This window comes from Tachypleus tridentatus, chromosome 6 (assembly GCF_004210375.1).
Source record: "Tachypleus tridentatus isolate NWPU-2018 chromosome 6, ASM421037v1, whole genome shotgun sequence".
Taxonomy (NCBI): Eukaryota; Metazoa; Arthropoda; class Merostomata; order Xiphosura; family Limulidae; genus Tachypleus; species Tachypleus tridentatus.
The window spans coordinates 47,650,682-47,675,765 of NC_134830.1; the positions used below are offsets into that span (position 1 = coordinate 47,650,682).

Genomic DNA, 25,084 nt, shown 5'->3' on the forward strand with positions numbered 1-25,084 from the left:
TAGAGTTGTGTGATATAAAGATTCGATCTTTTTTTTTTATGACAATAATGATCGATAGAGATATTTGGTATGAATAATCCATCTAGCTTTGTGACAATATTATTTAGTAGAGTTGGTTGACAGGGAAATCCCAGATAGTTTTCTGACAATAATAATTAATAGTTGTTTGTTAGGAAGCATTAATCTAGTTTTTAACAACAATAATTGATAGAGTTGGTTGACAAAAAAAACATCTTGTTTTGTGACAATAATATTTGAGAGAAATGTTTAATAGCAACTATCCATCTAATTTTATGACAATAATAATCGATAAAGTTGTTTGATAGTACGAATCTATCAGGATTTGTGACAATATGATAGAGATGTTTGACAGGAGAATCCATCTAGTATTCTGACAGTAATAATTTATATTGTTGATTGAAATCTAGAATCAATCTAGTTTTGTGACAATAATGATCGATAGAGTTGATTGACAGGAAGAATTTATCTAGTTTAGTGAGAGTTGTATTTAATAGAGTTTTTGAAATGAAGAATCTATCTAGTTTTCTGACAATAATAACAGAGAGTATTGGTTGACAAAATAAATCCGACTAGTTTCTAACAATAATGATCGATGGATTTGTTTGATATGAAAATCCATCTAATTTTGTGACAATAGTATTTCATAGAGTTGTTTGATCCAAAACATCCAACTAGTTTTGTTACAATATTAATCGATAGAGATGTTTGATAGAAAGAATCTATCTAGTTTTGTGACAATAATAATGGTTAAAGTTGGTTGACAAAAAGACTCCATGTAGTTTTGTGACAATAATAACCGGTAGAGTAGTTTGATATGAAGAATCCATCTAGTTTTGTAACAATAATAATTGAGAGAGTCGTTATACTGGAAGAATCCGTCTAGTGTTTGTGGCATTAATAAATTATAGAGTTTTGAAAGGGAGAATCCATCTAGCTGTATGACAATATTAAATGATAGTATTGTTTGATAGCATGAATCCATTAAGTCACAATAATAACTGATAATTCGTTTGATAGGGAGAACCTATCTAGTTGTGTTAAAATAACAAATGTTAGATTTGTTTGCAAGGAAGGATCCATCTACTTTTTGCGACAATAATAAATAACAGTTTTGTTTGCCAAGATCAATTCACCTAGATTTGGAACAATAATAATTGATAGAGTTCTTTTATTAGAAGAATTTATCTAGTTTTGTGACAATAATAATTGATAGAGTTGGTTAAAAAAAGAATCCATTTTGTTTTATGACAATAATGAACAACAGTTGTTTGATATGAAGAATCAATTTAGCTTTCTGGCAATAATAACTGATAGAGTTGTTTGATATGAAGAATCAATTTAGCTTCTGGCAATAATAACTGATAGAGTTGTTTGATAGGAATAATATATGTAGTTTTGAGAGAATAATAATTTATAAAGTTGTTTGACAGGAAGAACCATTCTAGTTGTGTGACATTTATTTGATAGATTTGTTTGATAGGAAGAATACATACAGTTTTGTCACAATAATAATTGATAGGATTGTTTGACACAAAGAATCCATTTAATTGACACAATAATTGACAGAATTGTTTGATGAAAAAATCCAGTTATTTTTGTTACAATAATGAACTATAGAGTTCTTTGATATGAAGATTCCACGGAGTTTTGTGACAATAGTACATGATAGAGTTCTTTGATAGAAAGACACATTTAGTTATGTGACAATAATAATTGATAGAGATCTTTGTCAGAAAGAATTTAACTAGTTTTTACAATAATAATTGATAAAGTTGTTCCACAGTAAGAACCACTCTTGTTGGGTTACAATAATATTTGATAGATGTGTTTGCTAAGAAGAATCCATATAGTTTTCTCACAATAATAATTGATATATTTGTTTGGTTGGAATACTCCATTTATTTTGCGACAACAATAATCGATAGAGTTGTATGATATGAAGCACCAATCTGGAGTTGTGACAGTAATAATTGGTAGATTTGTTTGACAGGACACATCCCTTTAGTTTTGTGTCAATAATAATTACTGAAATTGTTTGATAGTTAGAATCAGTCTAGTTTTGTAAGAATAATAATTGATAAATTTCTTCGATAGGAAGAACCCATCTAGTTTTATCATAATAATAATTGACAGAGTTGATTGATAAAAAGAATCCATCTAGTTTTGTGATAATAATAATTAATAGATTTGTTTGATAACAATAATTCGACTAGTTTTGTGACAATCGTAATTGAGTTGAGAGATTTTTTGATAGGAAGAATCCGTCTACTTTTGTGACAATAATAATTGATATAATTGTTACATATGAAAAATATATGTAGTATTGTGAGAATAATAATTGATAAATTTGTTCAATAGGAAGAACCATTCTAGTTGTGTGACAATAATATCTGAGAAATTTGTTTACTAAGAAGAATTCAAAAAATTTAGGGACAATAATAACTGAAAGTATTGTACGATAGAAAGAATCTACCTAATTTTGCGACAGTAATGAAAATTAGAGTTCATTGATATGAAGAATCCATTTGGTTTTGTGACAATAATAATTGATAGATTTGTTTGATAGGAAAAATACATATAGTTGTGTCACAATAATAATTGATAGAGTTGTTTGACAGAAAGAATTCATCTAGTTTTCTAACAATAATAATTTATAGAGTTGTTTGACAGAAAGAATCCATTTAGTTTTCTGACAATAATAATTGATAGAGTTAAGTGAGAGAAAGAATCAGTCTAGTTTTGTGAAAATAATAATCGGTAGAGTTGATTGATATGATTAATCTATCTAATTTTGTAACAATAATAATTCACATAGTCGTTTTGCTGAAAGAACCTATCTAGTGTTTGTAACATTAATAAATGATAGAATTGATTTATAGGAAGAATCCATCTAGTTGTGTGACAATAATAATTGATAGATTTGTTTGCTAACAATGATCTATATAGTTTACTGAAAAACTAATTGATAGAGTTCTTTGACAGAAAGAATCCATCTAGTTTTCTGTCAAGGAACTAGTTTTCTGACAATATTAATTGAAATGCTGTTTGGTAGCATAAATCCACCTAGATAAGTCACTATAATAATTGATAAGTTTGTTTGATAAAAATAATCCATCTAGTTTTATGACAATAATAATTTATAAAATTATTCGACGGAAATAACACATCTAGTCGCGTGACGATAATAAATGTTAGATTTGTTTACTAAGAAGAATCCATCTAGTTATTGTGACAATAGAAATTGATAGATTTATTTGTTAAGAACAATCCATCTAGATTTCTGACTATAATAATTCATACAGTTGTTTGACAAGAAGAATCACTCTAGTTTTGTGACGATAATAATTGATAGAATTGTTTGATGGAAAGAATCCATCTAGTTTTGTGACAATAATGAAATGTTGTTTGATATGAAGAATCAATCCAGTTTTCTGACAGTAGTATTTGACAGAGATATTTGATGGGAATAATCCATCCCTTTTTGTAACAATATTAATTGATAGGAAAAATCCATCTTCTTTTCTCACAATAATAATATATAGAGTTTTGTGATAAAAAGAATTGATCTACTTTTGTGACAATAATGATCGAAAAAGATGTGTGCTAAGAAAAATTCATCTAATTTAATGACAATAGTATTTGATAGAGTTGGTTAATAGGGAGATTTCACCTAGTTTCGTGGCAATAATAATTGATAGAGTTCTTTGTAAGAAGGAATCCAACTAGTTTTTTGACAATAACAGTCGGTAGAGTTGTGTGATATAAGGAACCTATCTAGTTTTGTGACAATAATATTTTAGAGAAATGTTTACTAGCAACAATACATCTAATTTTATAACAATAATAATTGATAAAGATGTTTGATAGAATGAATCGATCAACTTTTATTAATATAATAATTGATAGATTTGTTTTCTAAGAATAATCCATCTACTTTTATTACAACAATAATTGATAGATTTGTTTAAAGGTGGAATCCATCTAATTTTGAGACAATAGTATTCAATATAGATGTTTGATAAAAGGAATCCATCTATTTTGTTACAATATTAATTGATAGATTTTTTGATAGGAAGATTCCTTCTCGTGATAATAATAATTTAAGGTGTTATTTGACTGTAAGAATCCATCAAGTCTTTGTGAGAATCTCAATTGATAGAGTTGTTTGGAAGGAAGAATCCTTGTAGTTTGTGTAATAATAAGTGATAAAGTTGTTTGATAGGAAGACCCCATGTAGTTGTGTGACAATAGCAATTAATAGATTTGTTTGCTAGGAAGAATTACCAGGTTTTACGGCAATAATAATTGATATAGTTGTTTAAAAGGAAGAATCCCTCTAGTTTTGTGACAATAATAGCTGTTATAGTTGATTGAAACGATGTATCCATCTACTTTTGTCACAATAATAATTGATAAATTTGTTTGCTAAGGATTGTTTGTTTGTTTGTTTTTTGAATTTTGCACAAAGCTACTCGAGGACTATCTGTGCTAGCCGTCCCTAATTTAACAGTGTAAGACTAGAAGGAAGGCAGCTAGTCATCACCACCCACCGCCAACTCTTGGGCTACTCTTTTACCCACGAATAGTGGGATTGATTGTAACTTTATAACGCCCCCACGGCTGAAAGGGCGAGCATGTTTGGCGCGACGGGGATGCGAACACGCGACCCTCAGATTACGAGTCACACGCCTTAACACGCTTGGTGCTAAGGATAATCAACAAGTTTTGAGGCAATAATAATTGATGGAGATGTTTAACAGGAAGAATCATCTAGTTTTCTCACAGTAATAACTTAGAACGTTGGTTGATAAAAAGAATACATCTCGTTTTGTGACAATAATAATCGATAGATATCTTTGAAATGAAAAATGCATCTAATTTTGTGACAATGGTAATTCACAGAATTATTTGACAGAAAAAACAACTAGTTTTGTGACAATAATAATCAATAGAGTTGTTTGACAGAAACAATATATCTAGTTTTTTACAATAATAATTGATAGAGAATATTGACAAGAAGAATCCATCTAGTTTTATGACAATAATAATTTCTAAAGTTGGTTGGCAAAAAATAATCTATCTAGTTTTGTGACAATAATAATTGGTAGATTTGTTTGATATGAAAAATCCGTCTAGTTTTGTGACAATAATAATTGACAGAGTCGTTTTACTGGAAGAATACATCTAGTGTTCGGGCATTATTAAATGATAGCGTTGTTTCATAGAAAGAATCCCTCTAGTTTTATAAGAATAATAATCGATAAAGTTCTTCCATAGGAAGAACCCATCTAGTTGTGTGACAATAAAACTTGATAGATTTGTTTGCTAACAAAAATCTATCTAGTTTACTATAAATAATAATTTATAGAGTTGATTGAGTGGAAGAATCAATCTACTTTTGTGATAATAAGAAATGATAGAGTTCTTTAAGAGGAAGAATCAATCGAGTTTTGTTACAATAGTAATTGATAGTGTTATTTTATAGCACGAACTCCACAAAAATATCTATTACTATTTTGATTTATAGGAAGAATCCATCTACTTTTATGACAATAATAATTGATAAAGTTATTCGATAGGAAGAACCCATCTAGTTGTGTGGCAATAATAAATGTTAGATTTGTTTGCTAAGAAGGATCCATCTAGTTTTTGTGACAATAATAATTGATATAATTCTTTGATAGTAAAAATGCATCTAGTTTTCTGACAATAATAATTGGTAGAGTTGTTTGATATGAAGAATCCGTCAGGTTTTGGAGCAATAGCACATGAGAGAGTTGTTTGATATGAAGAATCCGTCTAGTTTTGGAGCAATAGCACATGAGAGAGTTGTTTAATAGGAAGACTTCATTTAGTTTTGAGGCATTAATAATTGATAGAGGATTTTGAGAGGAAAAATTCCTTAATTTTCTGAAAACAATAATTGATACAGTTGGTTAGGGTGACGGAATCCATCTAGTTTCCTGACAATAATAATTGATAGAGCTGGTTGACAGGAAGAAACCATCTAGTTTTGTGAGCATAGTGAAGATAGGATTTTTGATATTAAGAATTCATCTAGTTTAGAAGACCTAGCCAGGAGACTTGTGGTACTTTCTACAGAGAACAACAACAAGAAAACAACCAAAAACAACCAACAGAAAGAAGACAACTTAGATAATTTTATTGACATCCAACAGCCAAACTTCCCAGGTAAAATTACAAATTTATATTTTCCAGAAACACCTAAAAACAACATCTTAAACGATCTTTTCAAAGAATTTTCCCACAAAACCATCAACATAATTTCACAAAACAGAAAACTAAAAAACAACCTTACAAAAAGAGACATTAATTCCATTAAAAACCTAAAACATGACAAAAACATAAAAATTCTAAAAGCAGATAACGGTAACGCTATAGTCATAATGAACACGAATGAATACATCCAAAAAATGAATAACATCCTATCAGACACGAACAAATTTAAACCAATACACACAAATCCAACAAAGACACACGAGACGCAACTGAACAAATTACTACTACAAATGAAAAAAGCCAACACAATTTCACAAACACTTTATTCCTACCTACGTAAAACCGACTCACGCACACCACAAATATACGGCATCCCCAAACCTCATAAACCAGATTGTCCATTACGACCAATAATGTCCACATATGAATCGTTTAATTACAATCTTGGTAAATACATAGCATGGGCATTCTCCAAATATGTAACATCAGCCAGCTCATTCATCAAACACTCTTTTAATTTCAAGTCTAATCTAAATCAACTTAATCATAAAGTTTTAATGGCTAGTTTCGATGTTATATCCCTCTTTACAGAATTTCCAACCACTGAAGCCTGCAAGATAGACTTAGAACTCTATATCCGAGACCCTAACCCAACCATAGAAATTCCCAGTAACCAGTTAGCAACCCTAATAGAATTCACCACGATAAACACAAACTTCATGTTCAACAACCAAAACTATATACAAACAAATGGCCTAAGCATGGGCAACCCAGTATCACTAGTTCTAGCCAATATTTTTATGACACAAGTTGAAACACAAGCAATTAACACAGCATTACATCCACCACTATACTGGTACAGATATGTAGATGACACGGTTGCGGGATTCAAATCTACAGAACACATACTTAATTTTTTCAATCACATTAACTCTATTCATCCCAACATTAACTTCACATGTGAACAGGAAGAAAGCAATCAAATATCATTTCTTAACCTTAAAATTACAAGAACCGATACACAATTCAAAACAGAAATCCACCGAAAAATCACCCATACTGGACTATACATTCCTTGGGACTCAGCACATGAAACAAAACAAAAACTCAACATACTAAGAAACCAAATAAACACAGCCATAAAACTATGCTCACCAGATAAAATTAACGATGAATTAGACAAAATAAAACAATACTTCATCAACATCAATAAGTTTCCTCCACAAACCGTAGAAAACATTATATGCACACACCTAGACAGAAAGCAAACTCAACCAACTAAAGTAAATATATCTCACGAATCAAAAAATCACGAAACCATATACTGCTGCATACCATATATTCCCGACATCAGCAGAAAAATAACCAACACTTGGCAAAAACTAGTAACAAAATATGGCATTCCAATTAATACCAAATTTATTCAAAATCAGGCACAAAACTGAGGTCTATACTATGTAAAAACTACACTGACAAACACCACACCAACATTATTTATAAAATACAATGTGATAACTGCCACGACTTCTATATTGGAGAAACAAGTAGAAAAATGGAAACTAGATTCAAAGAACATAAAAAGTCACCTTCACACGTTTTCGAACACTGCAAGTCAAATAAACACAACATAACCATAGAAAACACTCAAATACTAAATAAAGAAACAAACATAAACAAACGCAAAATTAAAGAAGCCTTACTAAAACAACAACTTAAACCCTAAATAAACCAATATAAAGGAACGCCTTTATACCTATATTAATATAATAAAATAAATATAATTATATATTCAAACATCTAAACACGCCCTCTACATTCCGACACTCAGTTAAACAACCCCTTTCAAACATGTGGTCAGCTTCCGGTCAGTTACCTCTTTCTTTGTGAACCTGATGATGACCGAAGAAGGTCGAAACGTTGTTTGCTCTTGTATGTAAAATATTTTCTCAACCCAAACGAGCCGTTTTTGCATATAAAATTCATCTAGTTTATTGACAATAGTAAAAGAAACCATTGATAATAAGAATTCATCTAGTTTTATGACAATAATAATTGATAGACTTGTTCAATGGGAAGAATCTATCTAGTTGTGTGATAATACTAATCCACAGAGTTACTTCACAGGAAGAATCCATCTAGTTTTCTGACAAAAATATATGATACAGTTGTTTGATAGGAACACTCCATTTAGTTTTGTGACAAAAATAATTGATACAGCTGGTTTAACAAGAGGAATCCATGTAGTTTCGCGACAATAATAATCGTTACAGTTTTTTGGTATGAAGAAACCCTTTAGCTTTATAATAATAATAATTAACAGGGTCGTTTGATAAGAAGAATCCTTCTAGCTTTCTCACAATAACAATTGATAGAATTTGGTGAAAAAACCTATCTACTTTTATGACATTAATGAACAATAGAGTTGTTTGGTATGAAGAATCGATATAGTTTTGTGACCATAATAATTGATAGAGTTGTTTGAGAGGAAGAGAATATATGTAGTTTTGTGAGAATAACTACTGATAAATTTGTTACATAGTAAATAAAACCAATCTTTTTGTGTGACAATGATATTTGATAGATTTGTTTTCTAAGTAGAATCCATCTAATTTAGGGGCAATGGTATTGACAGAAAAAATCCATCTATTTTTATAATAACAATGAACGATAGAGTTGTTTATACGAAAATTTTATATAGTTTTGTGACAATAGTAAGTCATATATTTATTTGATGGGCAGAATCGGTCTAGTTTTGTGAGGATAATAATCGATATATTTTTAGATAAGAAGAACCCATCTAGTTGTGTGACAATCATAATTGTTAGATATGATTTCTAAATAGAATCCATCTAGTTTTGTAACGTTTGTAATTGATAGAGTGGTTTCATATGAAATATCCATCTGGTTTTATTACAATAATAATTGATAAATTTGCTTGAGAAGAAAAATTTGTCTAGTTTTGTAACAATAATAATTGATGGACAGAATTGTAGAATTGGTAGAATTTCCTGACAGAAGTAATCCATCTTGTTTAGTGACAATACTATATAATAGATTTGTTTACAACGAAGAATCCATCGAATTTTGTGACAATAATAATTGATAGAGTTGTTTGATAGGAAGAACCATGCTAATTGTGTCACAATAATACTTAATACATTTGTTTTTTAAGAAGAGTATATCTAACTTAGGGATAATAATAATTGACAGAATTATTTGAAAGTAAGAATCTATCTAGTTTCTTAATAATAACGACTGATAGTTTTTTTGCTAAGATGAATCCATCTAGTGTTTGGACGGTAATGACTGGTATATTTGTTTGATAGAAAGACTCTATCTAGCTTTCTGACAATAATAATTGATAGACTTATTTGACAAAAGGAATTAATCTAGCTTTGTGAAAATAATAATTGATAAAGATGTCTGATGGAATGAAATGATCTAGTTTTGTGACAATAAAAATTAATATTGTTGTTCTATAGCAAGAATCCACCTAATTAAATAAGAATAATAAGTGATAGATTTGTTTGATAGAAAGAACAATTTTGGTTGTGTGATAATTTTTGATAAATTGCTTTCTAAGAAGAAACCATTTAATTTATGGAGAATAATAATTGACAGAATTGTTTGATAGAAATAATCCATCTAGTTTTGCGACAATAATGAGCGATAAAATTGTTTGATATGAAGAATTCATCTACTTCTGTGACATTATTACATGATAGTTGTTTGATATGAAGAATTCATCTACTTCTGTGACATTATTACATGATAGTTGTTTGATACGATGACTCCTTTTAGTTTTGTGACAATAATAATTGATAGTGTTGTTTGAAAAAAAACATCAAAATAGTTTTTGACAAGAATAATTGATAGGTATTGTTGACAGAATTAATCCATTTAGTTTTCTTACAATAATAAACGATAAAGTTGTTTCATATGAAGAATCCATCTTAATTTGTGACAATAGTATATCATAGATTTCTTTGATAAAAAATACTCTATTTAGTTTTGTGACAATAATAATTGATATAGTTGTTTGACAGGAAGAATACATCTAGTTTTGTGAAAATAATAATTGATAAAGTTGTTCGGTATGTAGGATAATTCTAGTTGTGACAATAATATTTGATAGATTTGTTTTCTATAAAGAATCCATCTAATTTAGGGACAAAAATAATTAACAGAATTATTTAACAGTAATAATTTATCTAGCTTTTGTGAGAATAATAGCACTACTCAACAAAGATTTTGCTTCTTGAACACTGCTAGGTGTTCCTAATAGATTATTGGAATCACAAAGATCACATCCAAATTTGCCCATCACGTACCGTTTCATCGAAATCTTCAATTTCACCAGGACATTGCTACAATAGAAAAACGATATCAGGGCAACTGGAATCCGTCACTGCTTGCCTACTACTGTTGGACACCGCAACGTGATGACCGGACATTGAATACAAATGAAAATCAGGAGCAAAGCACTTTTAATTATGTTGAAGATAATAGCGTATTAGAAACATAAACGCATTTAAACAGTTAACTGTCTATTTCTCAGAGTTCTTACGTGAGGAAGCAAAACCAAAACTATATTTGTGCATACCCACTAGGTACCTGTCACAATCAGCAAAACCTTTTCAGGAAGCAAAACTTTTCAAAAAATTGTTGTGCAGAGTAATTCATAGATTTGTTTGCTAAGATGAGTCCATCTAGTTTTTGTGCAGTAATAATTACTATATTTGTCTGCTAGGAAGACTCCATCTTGTTTTGTGACGAGAATAATTGATAGACTTCTATGATAGGCAGAACTCATCTAGTTTTGTGACGAGAATAATTGATAGACAATTTTTATAGAAGGTCGAAACGTTGTTGGCTCCTTTACATAGAGCTTTCTCTATCCATACCAGCCGTTTTTACATATATATTTTTTCTCTATTAATTATTATTGTCACAAAACTAGATGGATTCCTGCTACCAAACATGCCTTTCAGTTATTATTGTCACAAAACTAGATGGGTTCAGCGTATCATAGAACTATATCAATTATTCTGGTCACAAAACAAGACGGAGTCTTTCTATAAAAGAAAAATATCAATTATAACTGAACAAAAACTACATGGATTCTTCTTAGCAAACAACTCTATCAAGCATTATTGTCCAAATGTGGACTGATTCTTCTAGCAAATAACTCTATCAAGTGTTATTGTCAAAACACTAGATGGATTCTTCATATCAAACAACTCTATTGATCATCATTGTCACAAAACTAGATGAATCTTTTTATCAAACAACTCTACCAATTATTATTATCAAAAAACAAGATGGATTCTTCATATCAAACAACTTTATCGAACATTACTGCCACAAAACAAGATGGATTCTTGCTCGCAACTAATTCTATCAATTATTATTGTAGAAAACTAGATGGATTTTTAACATCAAACAACGCTATCAAATACTATTTTCAAAACATTAGATGGATTATTTCTGTCATACATTTCTGTCAACTATTAATCTGTGTAAATTAGATGGATTCTTCTTAGAAAACAAGTATATCGGATATTATCGTGGAACAACTAGAATGGTTCTTGCTATCGAACAACTTTATCAATTATTATTATTACAAAATTACATATATTCTTCATATCAAACAAGTCTATCAATTATTATTGTCACAAAACTATATGGACGTTTTGTATCAAATAATTCTACGATTTATTATGTTTGTGAAGAAACTCGATGGATTCTTTTTTGCAATAAAAGCGATCATATACTATTGTCACACATCTAGTTGGATTCTTTCCATCAAACAACAATATCAATTATTATTGTCACAAAACTAGATGGATTCTTTAGGTCAAACAACTCTCTCAATTATTATTGTCCCAAAATTAGAAGAAGGTCGGAAGATTGTTTGTTCCTCTAGATAGAGCTTTCTCTACCCATACCAGCTGCTTTTACATATATATTTTTTTTCTACATGTAGGTTTTCTCGTCATCACGAATTGATAGAGATTTTTGACAGAAAGAATCCATCTAGTTCTCTGAGAAAAGTAATTGATAGAGTTGGTTGCAATAAGAATCCATCTTGTTTTATGACAATAATAAACAACAGTTGTTTGATATGAAGAATCAATTCAGTTTTATGACAATAATAATTAATAGTTGTTTCATAGGAAGAATACATGTAGTTTTATGAGAATAATAATTGATAAAGTTGTTCGATAAGAAGAACAACAGAACTGTTTGACAGAAATAATTCTTCTAGTTTTGTGACAATAATGAACGATATAGTTGTTTTATATGGTAATCCATCTTCTTTTGTGACAATAGTACATGATAGAGTTGTTTGATTGAAAGAACTATTCTAGTTGTGTGCCAATATTTAATAGATTTGTTTGCTAAGAAGAATCCATCTAGTTTTGGGACAATAATAACTGATATATTTCTTTCACAGGAAGACTTCATCTTATTTTGTGACAACTATAATTGATAGAGTTGTATTATTGGAAGAAGCCATCTTGTTTTGTGACAATAATAATGGATAAATTAGTTTGATAGGAGAAATCCATATAGTTTTGTAACAATAATAATTGATAGAGATGTTTGATAGAATGAATCGATCTAGTTTTCTGACAATAATATTTGAGATAGATGTTTGAGAGAAAGGACGTGCTCTACATCCTACACTCAATTACACAACCGCCTTCAAACATGTGGTCAGCTACAGGTCAGTAACCGTTTCTTTCTTTGTGAATCTAACGATGACCGAAGAAGGGCGAAACGTTGTTCACTCCTCTATCAGTGCCTTCTCTACCCATACCAGTCGTTTTTAAATGTATAATTTTCTCTACAAGTGGGTTTTCTTGTCATCATGGATAGAGTTGTTTGATAAGAAGAATTCATATAGTTTTTGACAATAATAATTAGTAAAGTTGTTCGATAGGAAGAACCCATCTAGTTGTGTGACAATAATAATTGATGGAGTTATTTTACAGGAAGTATTTATCTAGTTTTGTAACAATAATAATCGATAGATTTGTTTGGTACCAAGAATCGATCTAGTTGTTGTGACAATATTAATCGATGGAGTTGTTTCACAGGAAGAATCCATCTAGTTTTTGTGACAATAATAATCGATAAAGTGGGTTGATAGGATGAATTCATTTAGTTTTTGTGACAATAATAAGTGATAGAGTTGTTTCATAGGAAGAATCCATCTAGTTTTTTGAGAGTAGGAATTGATAGAGTTGTATGGTGGGAGGAATCCACCTAGTTTTGTGACAATAATAATTGATAAAGTTGTTTGATAGCAAGATTTCATCTAGTTTTGTGACAAAAATAATTGACATAGTTGTTTGATATGAAGAATCCGTCTAGTTTTGTGTCAGTTATAATTGATAGATTTGTTTGGTAAGAATTTTCCATCTAGTTTTGTGTCAAAAGTAACTTATAGAGTTTTATGTTAGGAATAATCGACGTAGTTTTATGACCATAATAATTGATAAAGTTGTTTTATAGCAAGAATATATCTAATTTTGTGACAGTAATAATTGATAGAGTTGTTTGATAGGAAGAATCCATCTAATTTTGTGACACTGATAATTGACTGATAATTATCTGGTTTTGCGACAATAAGTGATAGAGTTGTTTGATAGTAAGAATTCATCTACATTTGTGACAGTAATAATTCGTAGAGTTGTTTGATAGGAAGAATACATCTGGTTTTGTGACAATAATAATTGATAGAGTTGTTTGATAGGAAAAATCCATCTAGTTTTGTGACAATAATAATTAATAAAGTTGTCTTGTTCAAAGAAAGGTATAGTGATAATATATAGAACATGTACGTGTTTGATGTGTACACACGTTACTAGTATATATATATTATATGTGTGTATTGTAATTATCAGTATATATATATATATTATATCAGTACATAAGACACTAATAATATATACCTGTTTTATCAGTATATATAACATCACTAGTATATATTTATTACTTCAATAGTACTACGTTATTAGTATATACTTATTATATGAGTTTATATTGTTTGAATATTTCTTTTCACGTGTATCTGCTGATCGTATAAAGTACTACCTTCTTAAATATAATTATTATCAGAATATATAGTGTATTATCCTACTTTTATCTAATTTTTGTGTGACTTCATATGGTTTTAGTTTTATTTTTGTAATTATATTAGTATAGAAATACACATATTGTTTACCTTCATTTATAGATAGGTTTATTACATGACGTTCTATCATTTTAGTTTGTTTTACCCAATAATTACCCAGCTGGATTGTGTTTTACCTTTCTTTGTGTAAGTATTACGTTAACATATATGGTTTTAGCCTCTTGTATATAATTATTACGTTACCATTTTTAGTTTCAGCATTCTGTATATAATTTTACGTTACTATATATGATGTTCGCTTCCTGTATGTAATTATTATTTTCCATATATGGTGTTCGCTTCCTGTATATAATTATTACGTTACTTTATATAGTTTCAGCATTCTGTATATAATTATTACGTTACTATATATGGTCTGATTTATATAATTTTAATTAACTATACACCATCTTATTTTCCTTTATATAATTACTTTGTGATTATATATTGTTTACTATCCTTAGATAATTTTTACGTAACTATATTCTGTCTTAGCTTCCTTTATATTAACTGTTTTCTGATTGCACAGTCATAACTTCTTAATGTTATCACGTTACACTTTTTTTACATTCCAATTTCTCCCTTACTATTTAAGATGACATTACAGTTTTCTAGACAGATATTTTTATTGGCTGTGTTATAATCTCTCCCTGGTGAGAGTTAACACAGTTATTAAAATCTTAATATATTTACCAATCTTTCTAGGATGTCCAGGTTCAAACTAAATATACTTAACAGTCTTAAGCCTAACATGATAATAAAATTTAAACGTTTTAATACCCATACCAGTCGCCTTGAGACACATTTTTATTTCAAGTGCATTTCTCGTCATCACGGGAACATAGACTTTACTGTAAATATTACAGTAGGGCCTCAAGGAGATCTGGAAAGTTTTTCAGTCTTTGTGCGAACTTTCTTTCCATAAGAGAAAACAAGGGATTTCTAACTTCATTTCTAAGGATTTCCTCGAGGCTGGTTTTCTTATATTGATGAAAAAATTGATAATATTACCTACAGCTGGTTCAAGACCCTACCATGAAAACCAATCAGTTCTATTTCCTAGCGTGTACCATTAGAGTTGTTACATAGGTGTATAGCAATACGTTTGGTACCAGTTCTTAGTATGATTGTCGGGGTAAGAACATTAGCTTTTATTGTTACACCAGTGGTTGTCTACAACTGTCAAGGTGAAAAGACTAGTCTCTATTATTACACCAGGGGTCGTCTATCATTGTCAGAGTAGGAACACTGGACTCTATTGTTACACCAGTGATTGTCTATGATTGTCAGGGTGGGAACATACTATTGTGTTATAACAGTACCATACCTGATGTAAATCATATCTTATTATTGTATGTCTCGTTTGGAACAAACGCTCGTTAGACATGCCTAAAATATTCAATTGGATATTTTAACCTCGTAATAAGAAATTTGGTTTGTTATTTTCTTGATGAAAAATTATTAGACAGTAGAGACATTAAGACTTGTTCTTATTCCAACAAACTATCCCAACAGTTTAACATACTTTATTGAATATTCTGAACATCACAAATGGTAACGGTTCAGTAGAAGTAGAATAAATAATTACGTAACATTTCCTGTTTACAGCCAATAATAGCTTCCTCCCTTTCCGGTGGTATAATCTATCTGTTCATAGTTGTAAATAAGGACAAGGCTGACTAACCTCTGTATCACGAACTAGTTAATTAATTAAACAAGAAGCACAAACTGATATAGCCCAGTTGTCATGTGAACTACGTACGGCTGATCTCTTTAAACCAATACTTTGGTTGTACGTGAAAAGTGAACTTTGGGTTTTAGTACGTTCTCCAGGTCCGATTTCCTGTGAACAGAAAACTACCAAAAACTCATGAGTTCTGTTGTGATAAAGGTCGGCAGAAAAACTAGTCTTAAAAAACGGTAACAACATGTTCAACAACATTCAAAATAATTCTTTATTTGGATAACTATTCACTACAGCAAATTACCTGAACCTCATGACCTTCTATAACTACACTATAATATAATACCCTAACCACATAACTTTCTGTAACTACACTATAATACAATACCCTAACCACATAACCTTCTATAACTACACTACAATATAATACTTTAGCCAGATGACCTTCTCTAACGCACTACAATATAATACCCTTTCTTCATGACCTTCTGTAACTACACTACAATATAATACCCTTTCTTCATGACCTTCTGTAACTACACTACAATATAATACCCTAGCCTCATAACCTTCTGTAACTACACTACAATATAATACATTAACCTAATGACCTTCTCCCACTTCACTACAATATAATGCCTCAACCAGATGACACTTTTCCACTTTATTACCATATAATAACTTAACCTGATGACGTTCTCACACTTTACAACCATATAATGCCTTAGCCTGATGACCTTCTCCCACTTCACGACAATAAAATACATTAGCCTGATGATCTTCTCCCTTTTCACTAAAATATAATAGCTTAAACTATGACGTTCTCTCACTTTACTACAATATAATACCTTTGCCAGGTGAACTTCTCCAACTTCACTACACTGTAGTACTTTAACCCAGTGACCTTCTCCCACTTAAGTATATCTTAAACTGTTGAACTTTCTTCCTTTTATCTAACTGTTAACCTGATATCTCAAAATGTTTGTTAAGTTTATAAACTATATAACTATTTATATCTTACTTATATCTTAATTATATCGTCTTATCCATATCACATTATTTATATCGTATTTACATCTTATTTATAGCACGTTATTTATATTATCTGATTTATATGTTAATTATGTCTTACCTATATCTTATTTATATCGTTTTATTTATATCTTACACATATCTTATTTATATAAACTGACTTATATCTTATTCATATATAGTTATATAAAAGGAGTTTAATATTACGAAACAAATTTCTTCTAAAACCAATAATGTTCTCATTCTCTATTGATGTACTAATTCATACATAGTAAACAACAGGCTAGTAAGAGTGACGTACGTAGTTTCATATACTTTAATATACAGTAGGTATCTGGATATTAGATGAAAATTAATCCAGTAACCCCATATTCCTGCATTAAAGACGTGCTACCCTCTCTACTCACTTAACGTCGCCAGGCCGGCTTCATGCTCTTTCTACGAAGAAATCAGCTAAACGTTTGGTTTATAAGTTAAATACTATAATTAATAACGTTCCATCTTTCATGTGACATATTTGTAACCCTGTTACCTAAATGGAGATCAAATGCTTACCATCCTCAACATCAACTCCAAACTTAACTCTTTCAGTGTAACAAGTTCATATTGTCCAAACATCTCTCGACTCGGCTGTAAAATATTTGAGAGAATGGCAAGTTAAATAACAAAACCAAGTGTCAGACCCCACTACACCTCCATGTACGTTACCAGTAGATATATCTAATTAGTCAGATCCACTACACTCCCATATATCTTACCAATAGATACGTCTAACAAGTCATATCCACTACACTTTCAAGTGTTTTACCAGTATGTACATTTAACTAATCAGATCCACTACACTTCTATGTATCTCAGTAGTTGATACGTCTAACTAGTCAGATCCACTACACCCCATATATATTACCACTAGATACATCTAACTAATCAGATCCACTACACGTTTATGTATTTTTTTTTGGTAGACACGTCTAAATAGTCAGAACCATTACACTTCCATGTACCTTATCAGTTGATATGTCAAACTAGTCACACTCACTACACTTTCATGTATATTTTCAGTAGATTCACTACATTTCCATAGATCTCACCAGCGGTTACATTTAACTAGTCAGATCTACTACACTTCCATGTATCTTATCAGTAGATACATCTAATTAGTCACATCCACTACATTACCATGTATGTTACCAATATATACATCTAACTAGTCAGATCCACTACTCTTCCATGTATTGTATCAGTAGATACGTCTAAATAATCAGATGTATTACATTTCTATGTATCTTATCAGTAGATATGTCTAACTAGTCAGGTCCAACACACTTCCATGCATCTCATCAGTAGATACGTCTAAATGGTCAGATATATTACACTTTCATGTATCTTATCAGTAGATATGTCCAACTAGTCAGATCCACTACACTCCATGTATATTATCAGTAGATCAACTACACTTTCATAGATCTCACCAGTGATTACGTCTAACTAGTCAGATCCACTACACTTCTATAGATCTCTCCAGCGGTTACGTGTAACTAGTCAGGTCCGCTACACTTCCATGTATCTTACCAGTGGATACGTCTAACTAGTCACATTCACTACACTTCCATGTATGTCATCAGTGGATACGTATAACTAGTCACATCCACTAGACTACCAATTTAAAGAATTAGATCAAAGTTTCTAAAGTTCGTTACTGTAGCTTCAACATTTTATTCAGCTCTTGTCTTTTCTGGTAGCTTTCATTAAAAGAAATAGTGCTAGCGTTTGATAACCTTTATTGTAAAACTTTCCAGTTTGTCGAAGATCAATTTTCGTCTTCATTGTTTATCGTATGCAATGCTATGCCATATTTATGTGCAATGACAACGGTTTATTATCTACAGGAGGAATTAGCTGTCCTTTATTGGTTCGTTAATTATCTAATGACAGCATCATTTAGTTGTTCCTGTTGATTGGTTGGGTTATATCCAACCAAAACGTATATTTTCATCTTTGATGATTGATTCGTCAGATATTTAATACCAGTGTCATGCTGTTCTTTCTTTGTGAACAAATTATGACTTTCAAATTTTGGTAATAAAACTGTATGACCCTTTCTCGTCAGTCATGCCTTTATGTTTTAACTACATCTTAATTTATGATGGTATCAGTCGTCTTTTTTTCTAATACTTTCAATGATTTGTCATCTTGTTGTCTGAACGCGTTAGTCCATATTTTTTTCGTTACTTTCCTCGACAAGTTAGCTGTATACAAAAAAAATTCGTTTTGCAGGTTTCCTAATAATTTATTTTATGAGTTTCTGCCTGTGAGTGATCGTTCTTTCCTCTGAACTATTTATTTTAACTATAATTTAGCGATTTTCTTTCTTCCTAACTCCCTCATTATTAACATTTTAGACTTCACTTATTACTAGCGTTTTTATCAAATAATCGTTTACAACTTTAGCAGTAGCAGTTAAAGCTTTTTCACTTACAAATGTCTTTGTCAGAAGAATAAAACAAAGTAACAGAGTTAATGTTTTGAAAGGAAGTGACGTAATACACCGTTTTCACCGAAAACCGAGACCTTTTGATTTATTGAGTCTTTCTGGTTACTTGATTTATATACTTTTCAATTAGTACTCTACTTGCATAAACTATTTAGACCGCTACATTTATATGTGATAATTAATAATATTTGTTCTAACAGAAAGATAAAACATGTTAGTTCACGTGTCAACATGTAGCGAAAATATATATGACAGGGACTCTGCTTCTGATATATATATGTGATATGCATTCATTTAGCTAGCAGAGTAGACTAGGCCTAATTTCATTTGTTACGAATATCCGTTAACGAAAGTGTAATAAAAGTGTTCTATATTATCTTTTTACAAAAATGTTTTAGACTTATGTTTATCATTCAGAATCCCAACATTAGTGTTTGGTGGTAGGAGAAACCCCTGACAGTCTCTGTTATGGCCAAGCGTGTTAAGGCGTGCGACTCGTAATCTGAGGGTCGCGGGTTCGCATCCCCATCGCGCCAAACATGCTCGCCCTTTCAGCCGTGGGGCGTTATAATGTTACAATCAATCCCACTATTCGTTGGTACAAGAGTAGCCCAAGAGTTGGTGGTGGGTGGTGATGACTAGCTGCCTTCCCTCTAGTCTTACACTACTAAATTAGGGACGGCTAGCACAGATAGCCCTCGAGTAGCTTTGTGCGAAATTAAAACAAACAAACAAACAGTCTCTGTCTTCACTAGTTTACATGTAGCAACTACAGTGTAATAATATTATTATATCTTGTAAACTATTATACTTTATTAAAGTTTCTAGATTTCATGTTATTTTGGTAAAATAAGTACAAACTCATCCTATATAACATAAAGAAAATAAAAGTTCAGTTCGTCGGAGGACTCATTAGATGTTATATATTCTCATACTAGTAAACGAAAATATATATAATTTAAATACATTATACAACTGTAGCGATAGTTTTCCTTTTTCAATGAATTAGGTAACTGCAATAATTCTAGAAGGTGGTTTTCCTTCTTCAGGGGTGGATTTACCTTAAAAGAAAAACAAGTTATCTTCAAAGGGATCCGGCTTATCTGATCTGTTTATTTGTTATCATTTTTTTTTCAGACTATTATGAATCTGTTTTACACCAGATCTTACATGTTTTCAATGTTCGTTAAAGCAATTAAAGACGATTAAACTTGTGAGTTCCTGTTGTTTCTTTATCTATGTTATTCGGTGAAACAATAACTTCTAATGTTACACCTACAGAACTGTCAAATCTATATTATAATAATCCTAATATTAAGATGTTCACATCAGTGAGCGGATTCGCTGTTCTTATTTCAGGGCCCGACATGGCCAAGCGCGTTAAGGCGTTCGACTCGTAATCCGTCTGGCACGGGTTCAAATTCCTCTCTCACCAAACATGCTCGCCCTTTCAGCCGAGGGGGCGTTATAATGTGACGGTCAATCCCACTATTTGTTGGTAAAAGAGTAGCCCAAGAGTTAGCGGTGGGTGGTGATGACTAGCTGCCTTCCCTCTAGTCTTACACTGCTAAATTAGGGACGGCTAGCACAGATAGCCCTCGAGTAGCTTTATGCGAAATTCAAAAACAAACAAACTTATTTCAGATGTTAAACAACTTAGTTTTAATTGGTTTTTAGTTGTTTGTTGCTAAACAAAAAGCTACACAGTATTTTTCTGTGCTGTACACACCACGATTTTCAAACCCCCTTTTCAAATATCATAAGCTTTCAGATTTACGGCTGAGCCATTGAGAATGGAAATAGTTTTAGTTGGAATCACCATTATAGTTGTTTCAGCTTACTTCAAAGTGCAGCCATCGCTCTTTTATTAATAAGAACTAATTAATTTCAATCAAGTTTTGGTTTCAAGTGGTAAGATCTTGTCTAAGTGTGCAATAATGGTTGAGTTATAAATGTTTTTATTAGGTACATGGCCATCATGCATCCTCTCAGACCTCGGATGTCTCGAAAGATCACACTCATAATTACTGTATGTATCTGGGTGGCTGGAAGTTTTCTTTCTCTTCCCAACCTCGTGTACTCCACCACAATCACAGAAACGTTCAGAAACGGTGATCACCGGATCATCTGTTTCATGGTCTGGCCCGACGGATACTCCAACGATAGTTACACCGAGTACATGTAAGTTGTTCATCGATTCGAATACTAGAAACTCTTGTTACATTTAAGTAGTTTATAGTTTCTAATACTAGACACTTTGATGACGTGAAAAGGGTTGATCGTTTCCGATATTAGCTACTAAAGACGTGTAACTTTTGTATCGCTTAGGAAACCAAGTTTTCGATTCACATGTAAGTTGAACATCGTTTCGGATACTAGACGCTCTGATGACATGTAAATTCTCCATCATTGCGAATGCCAGATATTCAGATTACGAGTACTTAGTTTATCTTTTTGGATATTAGACACTAACAGTGTATAAATAACCAGTTGTTTAAAAAGCTATACAACAAGTGCATATAAGTTGTCCATCATTTCAGATGATAGATATTCAGATTATATGTACGTAGTTTATCATTTTGAATACCACTAAGTAACAAAGTTTTTACTTTTTCTTGTTCCTGGACAGAAAGTGTTATTTCCCAACTGCTTATGTTTAAAGTAAATGGAAAAGACCTATTTTTCTCCTAAAACTTTGCTTTTGTGACCTGATGGCATATAACGAAAACATAATGGAAGACTATATTTGGGGATGATACATGAAAGTGATTTACATTAGAGTCGCAAATCTCGAAAAACTACTCAATTCTAAACATTTTTGTAGAACTTTAATATAAATACATGTAAATCATGATTTACATTAATTAAAATGTACAAGTTTGCCTGTTTTTACGTGGAAAATAGGTTAATTTCTAAATTTCATTATCCAGGTCACAAAAGCAAAGTTTAAAGGGAATAATGGCCATTTTCTTTACTTTTACAACATAAACAATTAAGAAATAACACATACTATCCAGGAACAAATTTGTGTTACATAGTGTAATAGAAAATCTCATTACATGTAAGTATTCTATTGGTTTTGAATGAAAAATATTCAATATATTCTGTGACCATTCTTGTATATCGATTTAATAACATAAGTAAAAACATTCCACAATAATGTATTGTATAAGTTAAAAGTAATATATACGGTTAGAAACTTTATACAATTAAAATCTCAACACGTTTCGGCGGAAAAAAATTCACCATCTTCAGGAAGACAGACAAAACACAGGAGTTTCATTTTTATACCAGCAAAAGCACGTGTGTAATTTATATATCATACAATATCATCTAAAATATAAATTTTCAAAAACTCACTTTTGTGGAACCTAGATTTGTATTTTATGTTTTCAAGACATTCTCTTATATTTCCTTCATTTTTAACTTCACTTTTTTCATTATTTGAACCTTACCTTATTCGATGTTATTCAAAAAATTTGCCACGTTTTCTGCTAAAGCCAAATCACTGGATCTTCATTTTTCTGTGTTCATTAGTTCGATACCACAAATTTCTACTTGTATATTTGGCATTACCCAAGCTACAGTAATCGAAATTATTAAACATAAAATGATTTTGAATAAATATATATGCTCTGATGCCCCCTAGTGACACAATGGTATGTCTTTGGACATAGATCACTAGAAACCGAGTTTCGATTCCCGTGGTGAGCAAAGCGCAGATAGTGTATTGTGTAGCTTTGTGCTTAATAACAAACACATTAGATCCTGTTGTTACATAAGTTAATTTTTGTAAGTCCATTCTATAGATGACAATATATAATATGCAAATTATAGAGGTGCATTTGCTCTTACTAAAAGGTTTAAAAATTAAATTTCTATGTTTCTTCTGGTCTCCTGAAGATGGCAGAATTTTTCCCATGAAAAATATAGAGTTTATAATTTTATATTTTACTTTTATCTTGACCTCCAGTCGCTCAGCGGCATGTTTGGGATTTTACAACGCTAGAAACCGAGCGTCGATACTCGTGGTGGGCAGAGCACAGATAGCCCATTGTGTAGCTTTGCGTTTACCTACAAAAAACTTTTAGCTTTTACAATACCTAATATTGTGTATTTTTAAATACTAAATATTCTTACTTATTTGTGAGAAATATTAAACTTACGGAAGCAATTTATTGTTTTAGAAGCTAGACGTCAGCTACATGGTTCATCGTTTCGTTCTGCATTATGTTCCCAAAAATAAAACCGTTTCATTATGGTTATAAATCATTGTTCATTGAAACATAATTTTATTTTGTACTTGTTTGTACGGTTGTCGTTTCAAAACCTACTCTCTATAGTAGTAGTGAAATACAAGACAATAAAGCATCAATAAAATATTGAAGAAGTGGGGAGTCAATCAGTCTAAGTGTAATATCCATGTAACTTTGTAGTTTTAATAAAGGGACGTAAAAGCTGGTCTTTTAAATCATGTTTCCAAGAGGTTCGCGTTCACAGCTTGCTACTTAGATCGTTTCACTTCCAACAAAACTCGACAGGAAGCCTATTTGAAAGGACCATTGGAAAATTTCGTTTTTCAAAACTTAAGTAAATATTAGCTACTTTTAAAACATTGTTTTACATCATATGTCTTTAATATCCACTCTAAGTATCAATACTAAAATTTCTTCCAGAAAATTAATTAGAAGTGAAAATTGTTCCATTTCTTTCGCAAAGTCGTTAAAATAAAAAAATCTAAACATTGCGTCATTATAAAACTAACATCACGATTTTAAATTTTTTCTAACTGATTCTAAAACAAATATCATAGTTTGAAAATTTTTATAAGTGATTCTGCAACTAATATCATAATTTGAAAATGTTTATACTTCATTGTCTTCAATGTCTTCATTGAAAGTCTTGGGTGTTGCTGATTTACAAATAGGATTTAGATCATTTAGTAATTTGGATAAATAAATGTCAGAAGGGTTTTAATTATGACAAATCCAAGATAATACATGCGGGTTATCATAATTTGAATTATAGGTTTAATTTGGACAGGAATAACCTTAACAATATCATGAAATATAAGGATCAGGTGCAGTAATCAATCGATTTCTAAAGCCCCCCAGTGGCTCAGCGGTATGTCTGCGGACTTACAACGCTAAAAACCGGGTTTCGATACCCGTGGTGGGCAAAGCACAGATAGCCCATTGTGTAGCTTTGTGCTTAATTCAAAAAACAACAACAACAACAGTCTCTAAAGCCATCCAACCAGTGTGCTGTTGTTAGTGGAAGAGTAAATAGGATGTTAGAATGTATCTACAGAAGTATTGTATACAAGTCTTAAAATGTCATAATTTAACTGTATAGGTCATTGGTCAGGCCACATTTGGAATATTGTGTTCTGTCTTGGGCTCCTTACCTCAGAAAGGGCATTGAATTGTTA

General features: G+C 31.0%; 1 protein-coding gene across 1 annotated transcript in view; it reads left to right on the forward strand.

Moving 5' to 3' along the window:
* LOC143252416 (tachykinin-like peptides receptor 99D) overlaps positions 1-25,084 on the forward strand; it is a 40,825-nt gene that overhangs the window by 5,097 nt on the left and 10,644 nt on the right. The window contains exon 2 of the mRNA XM_076504495.1: positions 21,619-21,834. Coding sequence (XP_076360610.1) covers positions 21,619-21,834 — 216 coding nt within the window. The remainder of the gene's footprint in view (positions 1-21,618; positions 21,835-25,084) is intronic.